General features: G+C 42.1%; 1 protein-coding gene across 1 annotated transcript in view; it reads right to left on the minus strand.

Moving 5' to 3' along the window:
* Positions 1–15,266, minus strand: part of LOC309547984 (transient receptor potential cation channel subfamily V member 1-like) — a 278,758-nt gene that overhangs the window by 44,469 nt on the left and 219,023 nt on the right. The window contains exon 15 of the mRNA XM_082247975.1: positions 8,480–8,620. Coding sequence (XP_082104101.1) covers positions 8,480–8,620 — 141 coding nt within the window. The remainder of the gene's footprint in view (positions 1–8,479; positions 8,621–15,266) is intronic.

A 15,266-nucleotide genomic window follows, 5' to 3' on the forward strand; every position in this document is an offset into this window, starting at 1 on the left:
CTACATAACAGAAAATCATTATATAAGTTACTCCAATAAAAAACTATATTTAAAAAGTGTAGGAATTGTTCACAGTCCTGTAATGTTCAGGCAGTATAGTCATTTTATTTATTTATATATATGTGTATATACGGTATATATATATATATATATATATATATATATATGGAGAACCCGAGATCACTATCCAGCCACTTGTAAAAGTAACAGAATTTGCAAAACAAGTGAACAAATACAGTTTCCTTTAGCAAAAAATAAAGCAGACATTCCATACTCTGTTATGCCTACCCCAACGCAGGTGGTCAGGCCCTGTAGCTGGCTTCTGTGTTCTTCACCTATAGCTGCCCCCTTTACCATAAGGCAAGCAGACCTACAGGTACTCGGTTGCACCCAGGTCATAAATCCAATGCTATGGTGCCTGGCCAACATGCTAGGGCAGGCGCAAACCGAGCAAAGTAAGCAGGTACTTGAACAGAGCACAGCAAACAGGTACTTGCGGTAGGCAGACAGACAGAGTGGTTCAATGACAGTCCAGGTATAAGGCAGAAAAGGTTCAGAATAGTCAGGGTCCAATCCATATTTAAAAGGCAGAGTTCAGAGAATAGTCAAAAATCCAATATGAGGTCATAAACAGGGGAATCCAAACAGCAGAGAAAGGCAGACAAACAGGGAGCTTGAGCATCTAACAAACACTATCACAAACATGAGACTGTGGCTTGGCTGGCGTAAATCAGGTTTGGTCTCCACCCGAGACTAAATACATCAGTCACTTTGCAGGTGGACAAGCAGACAGAAGACTGCAGCACAGTCAAAAGCAGGATGTTGGAATGAGACCAGCAGTTATTATGGAACAGGAGCACTTACATGCTCCTGACATGCTCTTGGTACAACAAAATCAAATGTTTGGCTCACTGCCCACATACCTGTCCCTTGCTTCAGGGGTCCTAGGAAGTTTCCAGCAATGAAAAAGAGTCTCAGCCACAAGCAGTCGACTACTTGAACTTCTCAATGTGTCCTTCTGCTCCACTTCACAGACACTTACTAATGGCTACCTGTTCCTCTTAAGGCCCCCTCGTTCGGAGGCTCTTTCCCACCCAAAAATCTCTCTGAGCCTCCAAATTCCAGATCCCAAATAAAGACTTACTTATCCAAAGAATATTGTAAATCAGTACTTTCCTATCTGACCAGATTACTCCAGAACCCCTCAACTTGCGCATGGGTGAGAACATCTGAGTGCTAGAATGTCCCTTGAACTATCCCTTAAAGGGACGACAAATAGTGGGAAAATATATCTCCCATCCAGGACCTAACCGTGGCGCCCTGTACTAAATATACACTATATTACCAAAAGGATTGGTCGTCTGCCTTTACACGCACATGAACTTTAATAGCATCCCAGTCTTAGAACGTAGGGTTCAATATTGAGTTGGCCCACCCTTGCAGGCCAGTCAAATTCCTCCACCTCAAACTCGCTTAACCATTTCCTTTTGGACCTTGCTTTGTGCACTGGTCCAAATCATTTGCTTGAGGGGGATTATGGTGTGGGTTTTTTTTAGGGGTTGGGCTTGGCCCCTTAGTTTCAGTGAAGGGAACTCTTAAGGTGTTAGCATACCAAGACATTTTGGATAATTTCATGCTTCCAACTTCTTGAGAACAGTTTGAGGATGGTCCCTTCCTGTTCCAACATGACTGTGCACCAGTGCACAAAGCAAGGTCCATAAAGACACAGATGAACGAATTTGGGGTGGAGGAATTTGACTGGCCTGCACCTCAACCTGATAGAACACCTTTGGGATGAACCAGAGCACACACTGCAAGCCAGGCCTTCTCGTCCCCATCAGTGCCTGACCTCACAAATGTGCTAGAGAAGAATAGTCAAACATTCCCAAAGACACAATCCTAAACCTTGTGGACAGCCTTCTTAGAAGAGTTGAAGCTGTTATAACTGCAAAGGGTGGGCCAACTCAATATTGAATCCTATGGACTAAGACTGGGATGTCATTAAAGTTCATGTGCGTGTAAAGGCGGGTGTCCCAATACTTTTGGTAATATAGTGTGTGTTAATGGAGGGGGGAGGCATCGCGCTTCAGGGAGAATAAATACTTTAAAATTAATTAAACAATATGGTAGTAGTGTTGAGGCTCAAACAATAATCTGTGATGTGTAAATTCAATACAAAATAATAATAATGTAGTATATAAAAATTGTGAATATATAATAGTGACCTATAATCAATACACAAACAAAAAAAGTGTATGTACTACCAGTACTCATACAGTATACATAAAGTGCTCACGTGCTAATATCATCAAAAATCTTCAAACTACATAATAAACTGACAATATATCAAATGAAGGTGAATAAAGTGACAGGTGCTTCCTCAATCTATATAAAACAAGAAAAATACATAAAGTGCTTATAAGTGAAAGAAGGTGCTTGAAGTGTCCACAAAAAAATTGTCCAAATCAATTCAATTAGCCCTTGTAGGCGAAAATCCTTCTTAATTCTTTACTGTATAACCTCCACCTTTCACCAAGTGATGAAGGGGGTGGTCTTTAGTCTTTAGACCCCCTCGGGGTGTACTAGCTGCTCACCTCAATATATAAGGGAATGCGCCTTATAGTTAAATGGTACGCCTTTTCCACATCTCCTCTTAGCCACTCTGCAGACAGGGGATGGAAATGGTCTTTTATCTGGGTCGGGGTGAATCCTCACAGGGTGCTCCACGATATCTCAAAGAAAAGTGCTTATATAGTGCAGTATTTCTATTAAATCATTTATTGAAAAAAAAAGACGTATTGCACTCACATATAAGCGAAGATTTACTAGCCTTAAAACCGATCCCCTGAAGAAGCCACGTGACCGGAAGTGGCGTAACGCGGAGGACGGTATACCGGAAGTGACGTCAGACGCGGAGTAAGAGTCCGCAGTGAAGCTGTATTCGGTTTTAAGGCTTGTAAATCTTCGCTTATATGTGAGTGCAGTACATCTTTTTTTTCAATAAATGATTTAATAGAAATACTGCACTATATAAGCACTTTTCTTTGAGATATCGTTGAGCACCCTGTGAGGATTCACCCCGACCCAGATAAAAGACCATTTCCATCCCCTGTCTGCAGAGTGGCTAAGAGGAGATGTGGAAAAGGCGTACCATTTAACTATAAGGCGCATTCCCTTATATATTGAGGTGAGCAGCTAGTACACCCCGAGGGGGTCTAAAGACTAAAGAGCACCCCCTTTATCACTTGGTGAAAGGTGTTTGTGTATTGATTATAGGTCACTATTATATATTCACAATTTTTATATACTACATTATTATTATCTTGTATTGAATTTACACATCACAGATTATTGTTTGAGCCTCAACACTACTACCATATTGTTTTATTAAATTTAAAGTATTTATTCTCCCTGAAGCGGGATACCTCCCCCCTCCATTAACTGTTTATATACTGTCTGGTGTACAGAACGGGTATACGCAGCTTTAAGGAGTGTTTATTTACATTTACCAGTCCTCTGAATAGCGCGAGACTCACATCACACTATATTCAATATAGTGTGTGTGTGTGTGTATATGTATATATATATATATATATATATATATATATATATATATATATATATATATATATATATATATATATATATATATATATATATATATATATATATGTATATATATATATATCTTAAATTATTATAGTTAAGACCATATAATAACTGTTACAATTTTTTGTCAGTTCAGTAGGAAATATTTATAACGGTGATTAGTGCAGCGCAACTCAATTTAGAAATGCTCAATATCAAACATGTAATGTGTATAAAAAATAGGGATATTGCACTTACAATTACAAACATAGTACTGCAGCCAGTGCTAGCTCATAACCGCATGCATTAACATCACCCAGCATTCAGCTGAAATCCAAGAAGACCGCGGAATAATGTCACGCCCTAAGCTCCATGCCCTATGCGCATTATGTCCAAGGCAGGGACTTTTTCAGTAGGAGTGGAGCTGTGCCGCACACCCGCACAATAAATACACCTGCCCGCCGATATCATAGCAACAACAAATCGCCTGTATGAAACCGGAAGCGGCCAGAGCAACTGAGAATGAACTACAAAACTCAGCAATACCAAAAATAATATAAAATTAACTAATAAAAAAAATCAGGAAACTATCTAAAAAAACTTTATGCCATTTTGATCCAGCACTAGCTGCAGTGCTATGTTTGTGAGTGCAATACTACTATTTTTATATACATTCAATTTTTAAAACAGAGAACACTAGATTTTGTGTGCTTTCTCTTTGCTTCCGTTTGTACACATCTGAGAATTTGTGTGCCCATATGTGGTGAAAAAGTGAAGATTCACTAAACTAAGTGTATCTGGAGTCACTATCCCTGAAGGGAACAAAATGTGTTATGACCCTTCTGGTAATGCAGTGTCCTAGCAATAGACAGTCAGTTTTCATGGGTGGTGGAGACATAAAGCACATCCTATTATCCAGTTCACATTGTCACAGTGGTGGTTGGATCCTTCATTGGACTTTCTTCTTCACATTGTATTATAATTGGAGTTATTATATATACCATTAGATAAATTATCTGTGGATTTACACAGTGAAGTGTCGTTTAGGAATTTCATTGCATTTTTGATATTGAGCATTTATCAACTAAGTTGTGCTACACTAATCACTGTTATCTATATTGGGACACTGCATGTTTTGAAATCACTTACCAAGTGCCAGCTGGCAAATCCAGTGTGGTTTTGAGCGCCATCATTTTTATTTATTATATATTTTTTTGTGTTTCACATATTTTTGGATGCGCTAATTGGTTTTTTTGGTTTATTGTATTCAATAGGAAATATTGTGTGTTAAAATGTAAACTTTTACAGGCCGCCAGCTGGTGGAGCTCTTGGCTCATTTATTTTGCAGTTTCTTGTTATTTATAGAGCTTTATAGCTCAAGCTGAATTTTACACTCACAACAGGATAAAAAAAGCATGACTCTTTTTGATTGGACAGCTTACTCTAAGGTTTCAGGAAGAGACAATGGAGGGAATTCAGTAAAGCAATAACAATGCTTTTCAGGGCCTTTCATGACTTTTCATGGCATGTGCCTAATTTATTTAAAGCTTTGCACCAGTTAAAGCTCCAGTACTGACATGTGTGCCAGATTCAGGTAGTTCTTACTACCATCAGTTTTAGAAACATTCTCTACTTCAGTTGTTGGCCTGTGAAAGATTCTAAAATAATTACTGCCACTTTGTAGATAAGCAAACTGCTAGTAATTAGGACTAACTCTGAGTTTGTGTACACAGAGCTGCCAGTGCACAGAGTTGGGCATATGTGCTGGAAAGCTATTATTTATGTGACTGCTTACTGCACAGGGCTTAAGGGTTTCTAGGACACCTGTGTCCGCTGGCATCATAGTAACTGATGACTTATCCCCAGGCCCCATTCAAATACTGGCTGTGAAATAAGTAAGCAAAGGGGCAGAGATGTTGGCTGACATCATTGTCCATATATATTCATGGCCATTTTTGGGTAACAACATCAGCCAGTATCTACGCCCCTTTATTTACTTTTCACCGGGAATTTTCCAGCCAGCAACTGAGTTGGGCAAATGATGTCATCAGTTACTAGGATGCCGTTGGCTGCAACAGTGCCCTAGCTAGCAAGCAGCTAAACATGCACTGAGGGCAGAGTGTCTGCAGTATGCATACTCCAGCCTGGGTCCTACCCCTTTCCATACAACAGATTAATGTACCTGATTCCGACGAGTACATGAATCTGTCATCCGAACCAACGTTTGACGTCTATAACACTTTATGAATTCCCCAGAGTGTTCCTGAAAAGGAAATTCTTATGTGCTATGCTTTCTCTTTAGCCAACCCATAATGCTCTGTGAATTATTTTTTTATGTTTTAAAGGTTTCGGTATGTCAATTTAAAACATATAAAACTATAAAAAAAAAAATAATAAATTGGTCCAGAAATCCTTGCTGCATGTCAACTAGCTTGCTAAAGCACCAAGTATTAGAAACTGCCATGTTTTCTTTTTCATCTTTTTTTTTTTTTTCATCTTGGTGCTGCTTATTTCCCACAGCCAATTTGCAGCCACCTCTTGTTTTAATGAAGTTACTTTAGTGTCACCTGCATATCTTTATTCTTGAACAGCTTTAAAATAGTGACAACTGCATTGGCATGACTGCCTGTAGTTTCCATCAAATGAGCTGTGCTGGGGGAGCTGTACTAAGGAGTTTGTGCTGGGGAAGGCTGTATCGAATTGTTTGTGCTGGGGGTCCATCTGTACTGAGGGGTCTGTTCTAGGGGGTGGAGGATCCATATGTACTAAGGAGTCTATGCTGGGGGGTCAGTCTGTACTGGAGAGGGTTGTTCAGTAGTATGTACTGAGGGGATTGTACTGGTGGAGGGCGTTCATCTGTACTAATGGGTCTGTTCTGGAGGGTTGGTCTATGCTGGGTGGAAAGGGAAATCTGTACTGAAGGGTTTTTGTGCAGGGTGGATCTGTGCTGTCCATCTGTACTAAAGAGTATGTGATAGAGGGAGGGGGTCAGTCTGTGCTGGGTGGATGGGTCTGTTCTAAGGGGTGTGTGTTGTGGGGGGTTGGTCTGTGCTGGGAAGGGGGTTGATACTTATCGGTCTGTGTTGGGGTCAGTCTGTGCAGAAGGGCAGTCTGGACAGAGGGGGTAGGCTGGGGAGGGGGTATTTAGGGATGTTAGGGGAGATCTGTACTTTCTTATGATATAGGCTTGGGGAAGGGGGTGTAATTTGTACTGGAAGAAGGGAGGATTTTGGTTGACCCTTGTAAAGTGGCCTGTGTGTTGTGCATCTCTGACCATGAAATATAGACACTGAGGGGGATACATCAAAACTGGAGCAGCCAGAATCCGAGGCAGCTGTACATAGTAACCAATAACTTCATAGCTTTCATTTTCGCAACTTTGCTGAGCAAGCTGAAGATAGAAGGTGATTGGTTGTCATGCTAAGCTGCTCAAGATTCTGTTGCTCCAGTTTTGATAATTTCTGCTCAGTATGTTTACATTTCTTTATCCTGACTACTGCACTCTAAGGGCTCTTTCACACGGGCGGTCCGATCAGATCTGCCTGTCAGTTTTTTAGGCGGATCTGATCGGATCCTCCATGCAGCTCTATGGGGCAGCGGGTGTCAGTGGAGACACCTCCGCTGACACCCGCTGCCATCCGCATCCGATCCTGTGCTGAAATCTGGACGGATGGAAACCCTATTTTTCCATCCGTTCAGTAATCGGAGCGGAGCGGATGTGATGAGAGCGGACAAGCAGTCCGCTCTCATCCGATCCCCCATAGAGGGCAGCGGGTGCTGAGACACCTCCCTCTCCGCACTGCAAGCGGAGACAGAGCTGTCAACCGCCGGCTCAGCGGGGATCGCGGATCGATCCCCGCTGAGCAACACGGATCCGCCTACGGAGGCGGACCGTGTGAAAGAGCCCTAAGAATACTACATCTGTTGCAGAAAAGCACATGTAATGGAAGTGTTTCATTTGTTTAAAATGAGCATCCTGAGGTTAGTACGTCTGTTACAGGCTCAAAGCATATTTTGTGAGCAAATGTACAGTGGCATATGTGTATTAGTATAGGGGGAGTAGACATAGATGTTAACTATTCCCCTTTAGGTCCCTCCCACAATATGACCACACCTACAATTTGCTATGGCATGCTACATGTGTCACCTTGTTTCTTCAAACCGAATTCTTTTTTTGGGGAGGTGCGTGGGGTTTTGGGGTTTGTATAAAAAAATTATCATCCCTGAGTGCCAAATGTGTTAGGTACACCACTGACCATAGCAAATCCTTATAGAAGCCTTTCTCAACCTTTTCAACACAGAGGAACCCTTGAAATACATTTCTGGTCTCGGGGAACCCCTGCTAAAAATTAGAAATCTATAACACATGACACATTAGTGTGACAGTCAGTGGGAAGAATGCTCCTTCCTCTTTTCATCATTGGGAATAATTGCCCCCTTACAGCTAGCTAAAAGGAATAATGGTGTCATTGGGAACTTATCAGAGAGGCGGAAATCTCCCATTTCTCAAGGAACCCCTAGCAACCTCAGGAGGAACCCTGGTTGAGAAACCATGACCTATAGCATAGTTTTGATCTTTGTTATAAGGAACTTCTGCACCTCTCCTTTTTTTAATAATAGCTAAAATCTTTTATTTTGTTTTACTTCTACAATATATAGACAGGGAGATTTGCTAAAGGAGTGAGAATGTTCACACAAAAGGAGAAAGATTCAATCCAATCATCCAATCACGTGAAAAGCAAATTCTTGTTAATACGTTTCATCTGAAAATTATTGAAAAATTGAAGTAAATAGTCACTCTTTTTTAGTTTAAACATTCTCACTACTTAAGAAAATCAGCCTCATGGTTTTTTTTAACTACAATGTATAGCACTGTAGAGGTTATTCTCACCAAAGTAGAATCCAGCCCTTCCTTTGGCTTTCCTGAAGAATTCACCATCTGCTCTTGCATGAACATCGGCTCCGTGTTGTACTAAAACCTCTACCATGTTCATGTTCCTTCGTTCAATAGCAATATGTAGAGCAGTCTGACCTATAGAAAGGAAGTAACCATCACATTTATTAACCACAACCATCAATATAAAGACAGTTATCAGCTTCTGAACTTCAAAGAACAGTTTACCTGAACCAAAATTTAAGATCTGAGTAGATGCTGGCAGGTTAAATCGTGTGACTTATATATTTTACAATATTTACATATATTATGTAATGGTATCAGCCAAATGATCAGACCAGTGGTGATGTGCAATTTCTACTTTACTTATCAATGAATATCAACTTATATTACACAGGAGTTCGTGTGAACAGGGGTTTGCAGTACAAAACGGCAGCATGAGGAGTGGGGAAACAGGCATAAAACATATGAAAACAATTTTACTGCAGTTCGACGAATGGCCACTGGATGGCAGCAGAGTGCTCTGAGTTCAGTTTACTGATAGGATAGAGAGCTAGAGAAATCTCATGTGTTCCAAGATGTTAATCATTCATTCAGCAGAAGGTGAGCTGAGGGATTTCCTGCTGGCACAGACTTCACACTGGCACTGCTGATGCTGACTTTGGTCAGGAGGCTCTGGGGGCTGTAGATAGGACCTCCCCACTGCTTGGACAACTTCTCCACATGGATTGTAACAGAGTCCTCTCCAGTGACTGGGGCTTGGACAGATGCTGCGTGCTCTTGTGCTCACTGCTGGTGGCCCGCACACCAGACTTGGCAGATACCGACCCAGCACCTGGGGACAGCTCACTTACCCAGCCACTGCTGTCCCATCAGGCAGGATCTCTCTGAGCACAGGAAGCTGGGCAGAGCTGGCATTTATACTCCCTGGGCGTGTCCTGGAACTCAGGGGATGCTGGGAGCCCAGAGGATTGTGGGGAATTGAGTTAAAGGGACTTGCAGCTGCATCTGGATAAAGAAGCACACACTACACATATTTTACAGTTTCTGTAAGAAAAATTCAGTACCCCAGATTGCAAATACACATGTTGCAACTACTGTGAGAGGGCTTTTATTCCCCTACTCGAGTTTCTCTTTATTTTATGTAAAGGAAGATATATTAGGAGAACTGCCTCTAGAAGAGTGAGACTCCTGAGATGAAGATAGGGTGTAGAGACTCCAATGATATCTCCATGCTAGGGTTGAATCAAATTATTACAAGTTATATAACAAACATTAGTCATACATGGACTGGTTAGTTTTTCACCATTTCTTGAGTAAAAGTTATTAAAAAAGGTGTGATGAGACACTTAAAGTTTACGTTTATAATGTTATAATGATGTGATGCTTATGCTGTTGGCTTTTTGACTGAAAGTAGGCCAAGTATACTTTCTAAATTCTCTTTTATTAAAAATTCTAAAGTATAGATCAAACTATTTAAAAGACATTTGCATATATTTTTATTATCAGCATAGGTAAAACACATTCCTAAAATAAACGCAACTGTAATTCATAGTTGATGCTTACTTTGAAACTTAAACAGTTGAACTTTTGGGTACATTTTTTTCTCAACAAATCAATTGCAATGGACGTTTTGATAAACTGCAATGGGTTTAAAATTATTTGATCAAACCAGGTGGAAAAATCCAATTAAATTGTTTTCAATTTGATCTTTTAATAAACTTTAATAAACCTGACAATGTATTGCATGGATTTTGGATGCAGTGTTTGAATTCGGACTTGGGTTCTATGGAGCTCAGTTGCCTGTATTTCTCTATTGGCTTTGTTCCATATTTTGCTTAAACACAAAACACTTTGGATGTATCTGAAATGTTACTTTCACTTATAGAAGTCAATGGGAATGCAAGAAAAAAAAATGTCAGCTCAGGCACAAGTCAGAAGCAATTCAAACTGATCTCACATGTAAGCCATTTTTCATGGTAAGCTGGCTGCATGTTACTTGTGCAGTACAGTGGAAGAAGTCCTGCTAGATGCATCTTTGATGTATTTTCTACACTTGATGCATAGGGGTTTCTTTACTAAAGCTGGAAAGGGCAAAATTAGTCACAATTCTGCAGAGAAACCAATCAGCTTCTAACCTCAGCTTGTTTAATTAAGCTTTAGCAATAAAACCTGCAAGCTGATTGTTTTCTTTGCAGAATTGTGACTTAAGCCCCGTACACACGCACCGATTGTTGGCCGACCGATCGGCCGTCTTTTGTCCAGTGTTGTTGTGTTGGTTGAAATGTGCTCTAGACTGCACACTAATTTTGTCGTGATGTCATGTTCTGGTCTACTTTTCGTGTGTTTTTTCTTCACTGAGCATGCCCAGTCTTGATCATCACATTTTTGTCGGCCAAAATCTGTACTGACTGATGAACAATCGGCCGTTCTGTTGTTGGCCAACACAAATTTTATAGCCTGCACACCAGATTTTGTTCGGCCGAAAAATCGCAGTCGGTTGTGGGAAGCATCATACTAACAAGCCGATAATCGGCCGATCGGACGTTGGCCGAAAATTTACGGCCAACAATCGGTGCGTGTGTACGGGCCTTTATTTTGCCCTCTCTAGCTTTAGTAAATAAACCCCATAGTAACAAATTTGAAAATGCAAATAAATCCCACACTGCATCGGCAAAACAGAAAAACTTTTACGTTACAGAAAAACAGTAAATCGTTGAGTTACTTCTGAGTCTAAACTCATGTAAACAAACTCCTACAGGAATTTAACTGATCTCCCTTAACAATAGGTTCTCACTTGTGCAGGTGGTGCGGCTTATGTTTGTGTATTTGAATTGGCTGCTGTACCCAGGGCCAGTGCTAGATCATTTTGTGCCCTAGGCAAGACCAGCTACTCGCACCCCCACCTCCAAAAAAACAAACTGTACCCAATGCCCCCCTTCCTGCACATAATGCCCCCTTTAATCCTAACCCCCCCCCCCTTCCTGTACAAACTGCCCTCCTTTGACCCTACACCCCCTTTCCTGTACACACTGCCCCCCCCCTTAACGCTACAACCTCTTCCTGTACACACTGCCCCCCCCTTAACGCTACAACCTCTTCCTGTACACACTGCCCCCCCTTAATGCTACAACCTCTTCCTGTACACACTGCCCCCCCCCCTTAACGCTACAACCTCTTCCTGTACACACTGCCCCCTTAATGCTACAACCTCTTCCTGTACACACTGCCCCCCCTTAACGCTACAACCTCTTCCTGTATTCACTGCCCCCCTTTATTGCTAGACCCCATTTAACCAAACACCCCCTTCCTATACACACTACCTCCTTTAACCCTAAACCCCCCCCGCACAAACTGACCCCTTCACACACTTCCCGCACACCCTGCCTTGTATAGACTATACCCCCCTGTGATGTGTGTTGTCCCCTCATTTAACTGACCTGCCATGCCAGACACAGGAAGCAGCACATGCTTGGTGTACCTAGTCTGTCAGTTCCCACTTAGTCCTGCCACCTGGCTCAGTGGTTCCAGGGTTCCACCTGACAGCAGAATTTGTCAACCTGCTCCTGCAGCCTCTGGTTCTTACAATGCAGGTTGTGATGGGAGAGGGGCCCTGCCAGGCGCAGCACGCCTCTCCATCCTGCGCCTGAACTCAGACATTCCCTCTTCTCCTCCGGTACACTCCTTCAGACGGTCTTAACCCCAAGCTCTATGCTAGCGGGTGATAGCAGATGGCAATTGGGGCTTAGGACTGACTTCACCTGCAGCGAGCGGTGATCAACATCATCCAGTGAATGACCTTGTGCTGGGATCTTAGCTCACTTCTGCTGTGTGCAGGTGCACCAATGTGTGTGGTGGATGATCAGTGGCTCTAGAGGTGACATCCACAGGGGACGAGACGGTGACAGGAGAGGAATGTGGCACTGGCCATGGCAGCGCCCTAGGTGGCAGTGCGCCCTAGGTGGCTGCCTAGTTTGCCTATTGGTAGGACCAGCCCTGGCTGTACCTGCAGGATATGCATGGACAAAATCCCTGACCTTTTTTTTTTAAATGCAGGTTTATGAAACCGCATGGTGCTACAGCATCATGCGGCTTCATGCACCTAGAAACTCATCACATTTTCCAATGCATGGGGGGTGCCATTAAGAATTATTGGCACCCCTACACATCTGCAAAAGAGCAGAGCGTTTTATCCGTGGATCAAGAAACATGTGCGATAGGCATGACTTCCCTGACCTGCATATGTGTCAACCTAGGCTTAAGCAGTATTAAACCCAAAAACCAAATATTATTATACTTTAGCCAAGCCATAAACGTGGTCACTGCATTAGTTCTATTTTTTTGTTTTTTTTTTTCTTTATTTTCACTTGGTGATTATGGTAGCCGCACACTTTTTTATTCAGCTAGTGGGCTGAATGAAAAGAAGGAACAGATTCCTCCATGCACCTTCTTTGTGTGGATAGAGTAATTTGGCTGGTCCCTCCTGAACCAGATCAGTTTTATCCACTTCTGGACCGGAAGATTTTCCCCCTTAATGGCCAGGCCATTTTTTGCCATTTGGGACTGCGTTATTTAGCTGACAATTTCACGGTCCTGCAACGCTGTACCCAAATAAAATTGATATCCTTTTTTTCCCACAAATAGAGCTTTCTTTTGTTGGTATTTGATCACCTGTGCTATTTTTATTTTTTGCGCTATAAACAAAAAAATAAAGAGCGACAATTCTGAAAAAAAAAAATATTTTTCACTTTCTGCTATATAACATTCCCAATAAAAAAAAAAAAAAAAAATCTAATTTTTTCATTATTTTAGACCAACTTGTATTCTGCTACATATTTTTGGTAAAAAATAAGCGTATTTTGATTGGTTAACGCAAAAGTTATCCTGTCTACAAACTAGGGGTAAGATTTATGTTATTTATTTTTCAGTAGTAATGGCGGCGATCAGCGATTTTTAGTGGCACTGTGACATTGGCGGACAGATCAGACCCCTAACTGACATTTTTGACACTTTTGAGGGGACCAGTGACATTACTACAGTAATCAGTGCTAAAAATATGCGCTGCTACTGTAATAATGACACTGGCAGGAAAGGGGTTAACTCGGGGGGATCAAAGGGTTAAATGTGAGCCTAGGGGGTGCTTTCTAACTGTGAGGGGGATGGGCTTATGGAATCAACACAGAGACCTTTGTTCTAAATAGGAGGAACACAGGAGCTCTGTGTTGATAGCTGAGAGAACAACAGTCTGCCGTGTTTACAACAGCAGACCACCGTGTTCTCTCCACGGGGAGCAATCGCGGATGCCCCGTGGCAATCTCTGCTGCCGGCTCTGTGAATCAGCTTGGCTACCATGCACATGATTTTACACTCTCCAGTTTTAGTAAATTCGCACCGATGGGTGTTTAGTACAAAGGTGTGCGCAGCCTTTTGCATTAGGGTGTGCACTCCAAAGCTCAAACACACGCCTTTCTCTGCAGCCTCAGTTGCACTGGACAATGAATGAATCAAAAGTGCTCTGTGCTGAATGGCCTCCTATTCATTCACAAACTGAAACATAGTAAACACAGTTTACTACGCTTCCTTTATGAATGAACACAGTGAGTGAGTGTGTTCACTGTATTCATTTAGAAAAGAAAGGCATCCCTTCCCCCATTCTATATTCTGAAACATCCCCCGCAGCAACTGGGAGGAGAGGAGAGGAGTGGAGGGATGCTAGCAGCACTACAGAGGGAGGCGTAACATGGGGGAAGCCTGGCCAGAAGGCGGAATCGGCACTGCACATAGTGATTAGGGTGTGTCCAGGCACACCCCCCTGCGCACGCCTATGATTTAGTATCACTTTAAAGCATTTGTAAAAGTTATACTGCACAAAGCGGTTCCAAACCTCCTCTTCTGGAGTCCGTCGCCGGCGCTCTAGGCTCCTCCTCTTTTCCGTTTGCCACTGTAAAGAGCTGCTTCCTATGATGGCAGACACGTAGGCTCAGATCTGGGCTGTGTGGGTTTATAGACATGCAGCTTGCCCCCCATCCTCTCCTCAGGATTTGATTGACAGAAGCAGGAGCCAATGACTCCCTCTGTTCTTGTTCAGACTAGTGAGGAGAGGAAGAGAGACCAGCACTGCTGCACCGGACACAGTGCAGGATGGAGATAAGACTCAGGTAAGTATATAGGGGGTGAGGGGAGCGATAAAAAAAACTGGGACATTTTTCACGTTAATGCAGGGAATGCCTTAAGGAAAAATTGTTCTGCCTTTACAACCACTTTAAAGGTTAACTTCAGCTAACACTTTACAGGCAGTTACATCAATAGTTTTATTTATTTTCTATTTCTACTAGTCTATAGCCCAAAATTGTACTGTACAGCTTTCTTTTTTTTTTTTAAATGGACTTTATTTGAAATGCACAAAGTTGCACTTCACTCATGTCACTGCACAGAAATGTGGTGACCCCCCATGTGGGGAATCCCACTGACAGCAGATGAGTAATGGTTGTTAAGGACACAGCGTTCGCCCACTCCTTAACAACCACAGCTATTCACAATGAATTCAGATCCATCCAAAGTTATACCGGGTGGTTTGAATCCACCTGGTATAAAGAATATACAAAACTAAACAAATCCCGAAAACAAACTGGACCGACACAATAAATTAAATTATAAGGGCTCTTTCACACGGGCGTTCCTTTTTTTTTGCCCGATCAGGTCCTTTTTTTTTTTTGTAACGGACACGGATGACACTTGTGTCATCCGGTCCGTATGTCCGTTTTTCATCCCATCCGTTTGCGGA

The sequence above is a fragment of the Pelophylax lessonae genome (genome assembly GCF_965119305.1).
Source record: "Pelophylax lessonae genome assembly, chromosome: 2".
NCBI lineage: Eukaryota > Metazoa > Chordata > Amphibia > Anura > Ranidae > Pelophylax > Pelophylax lessonae.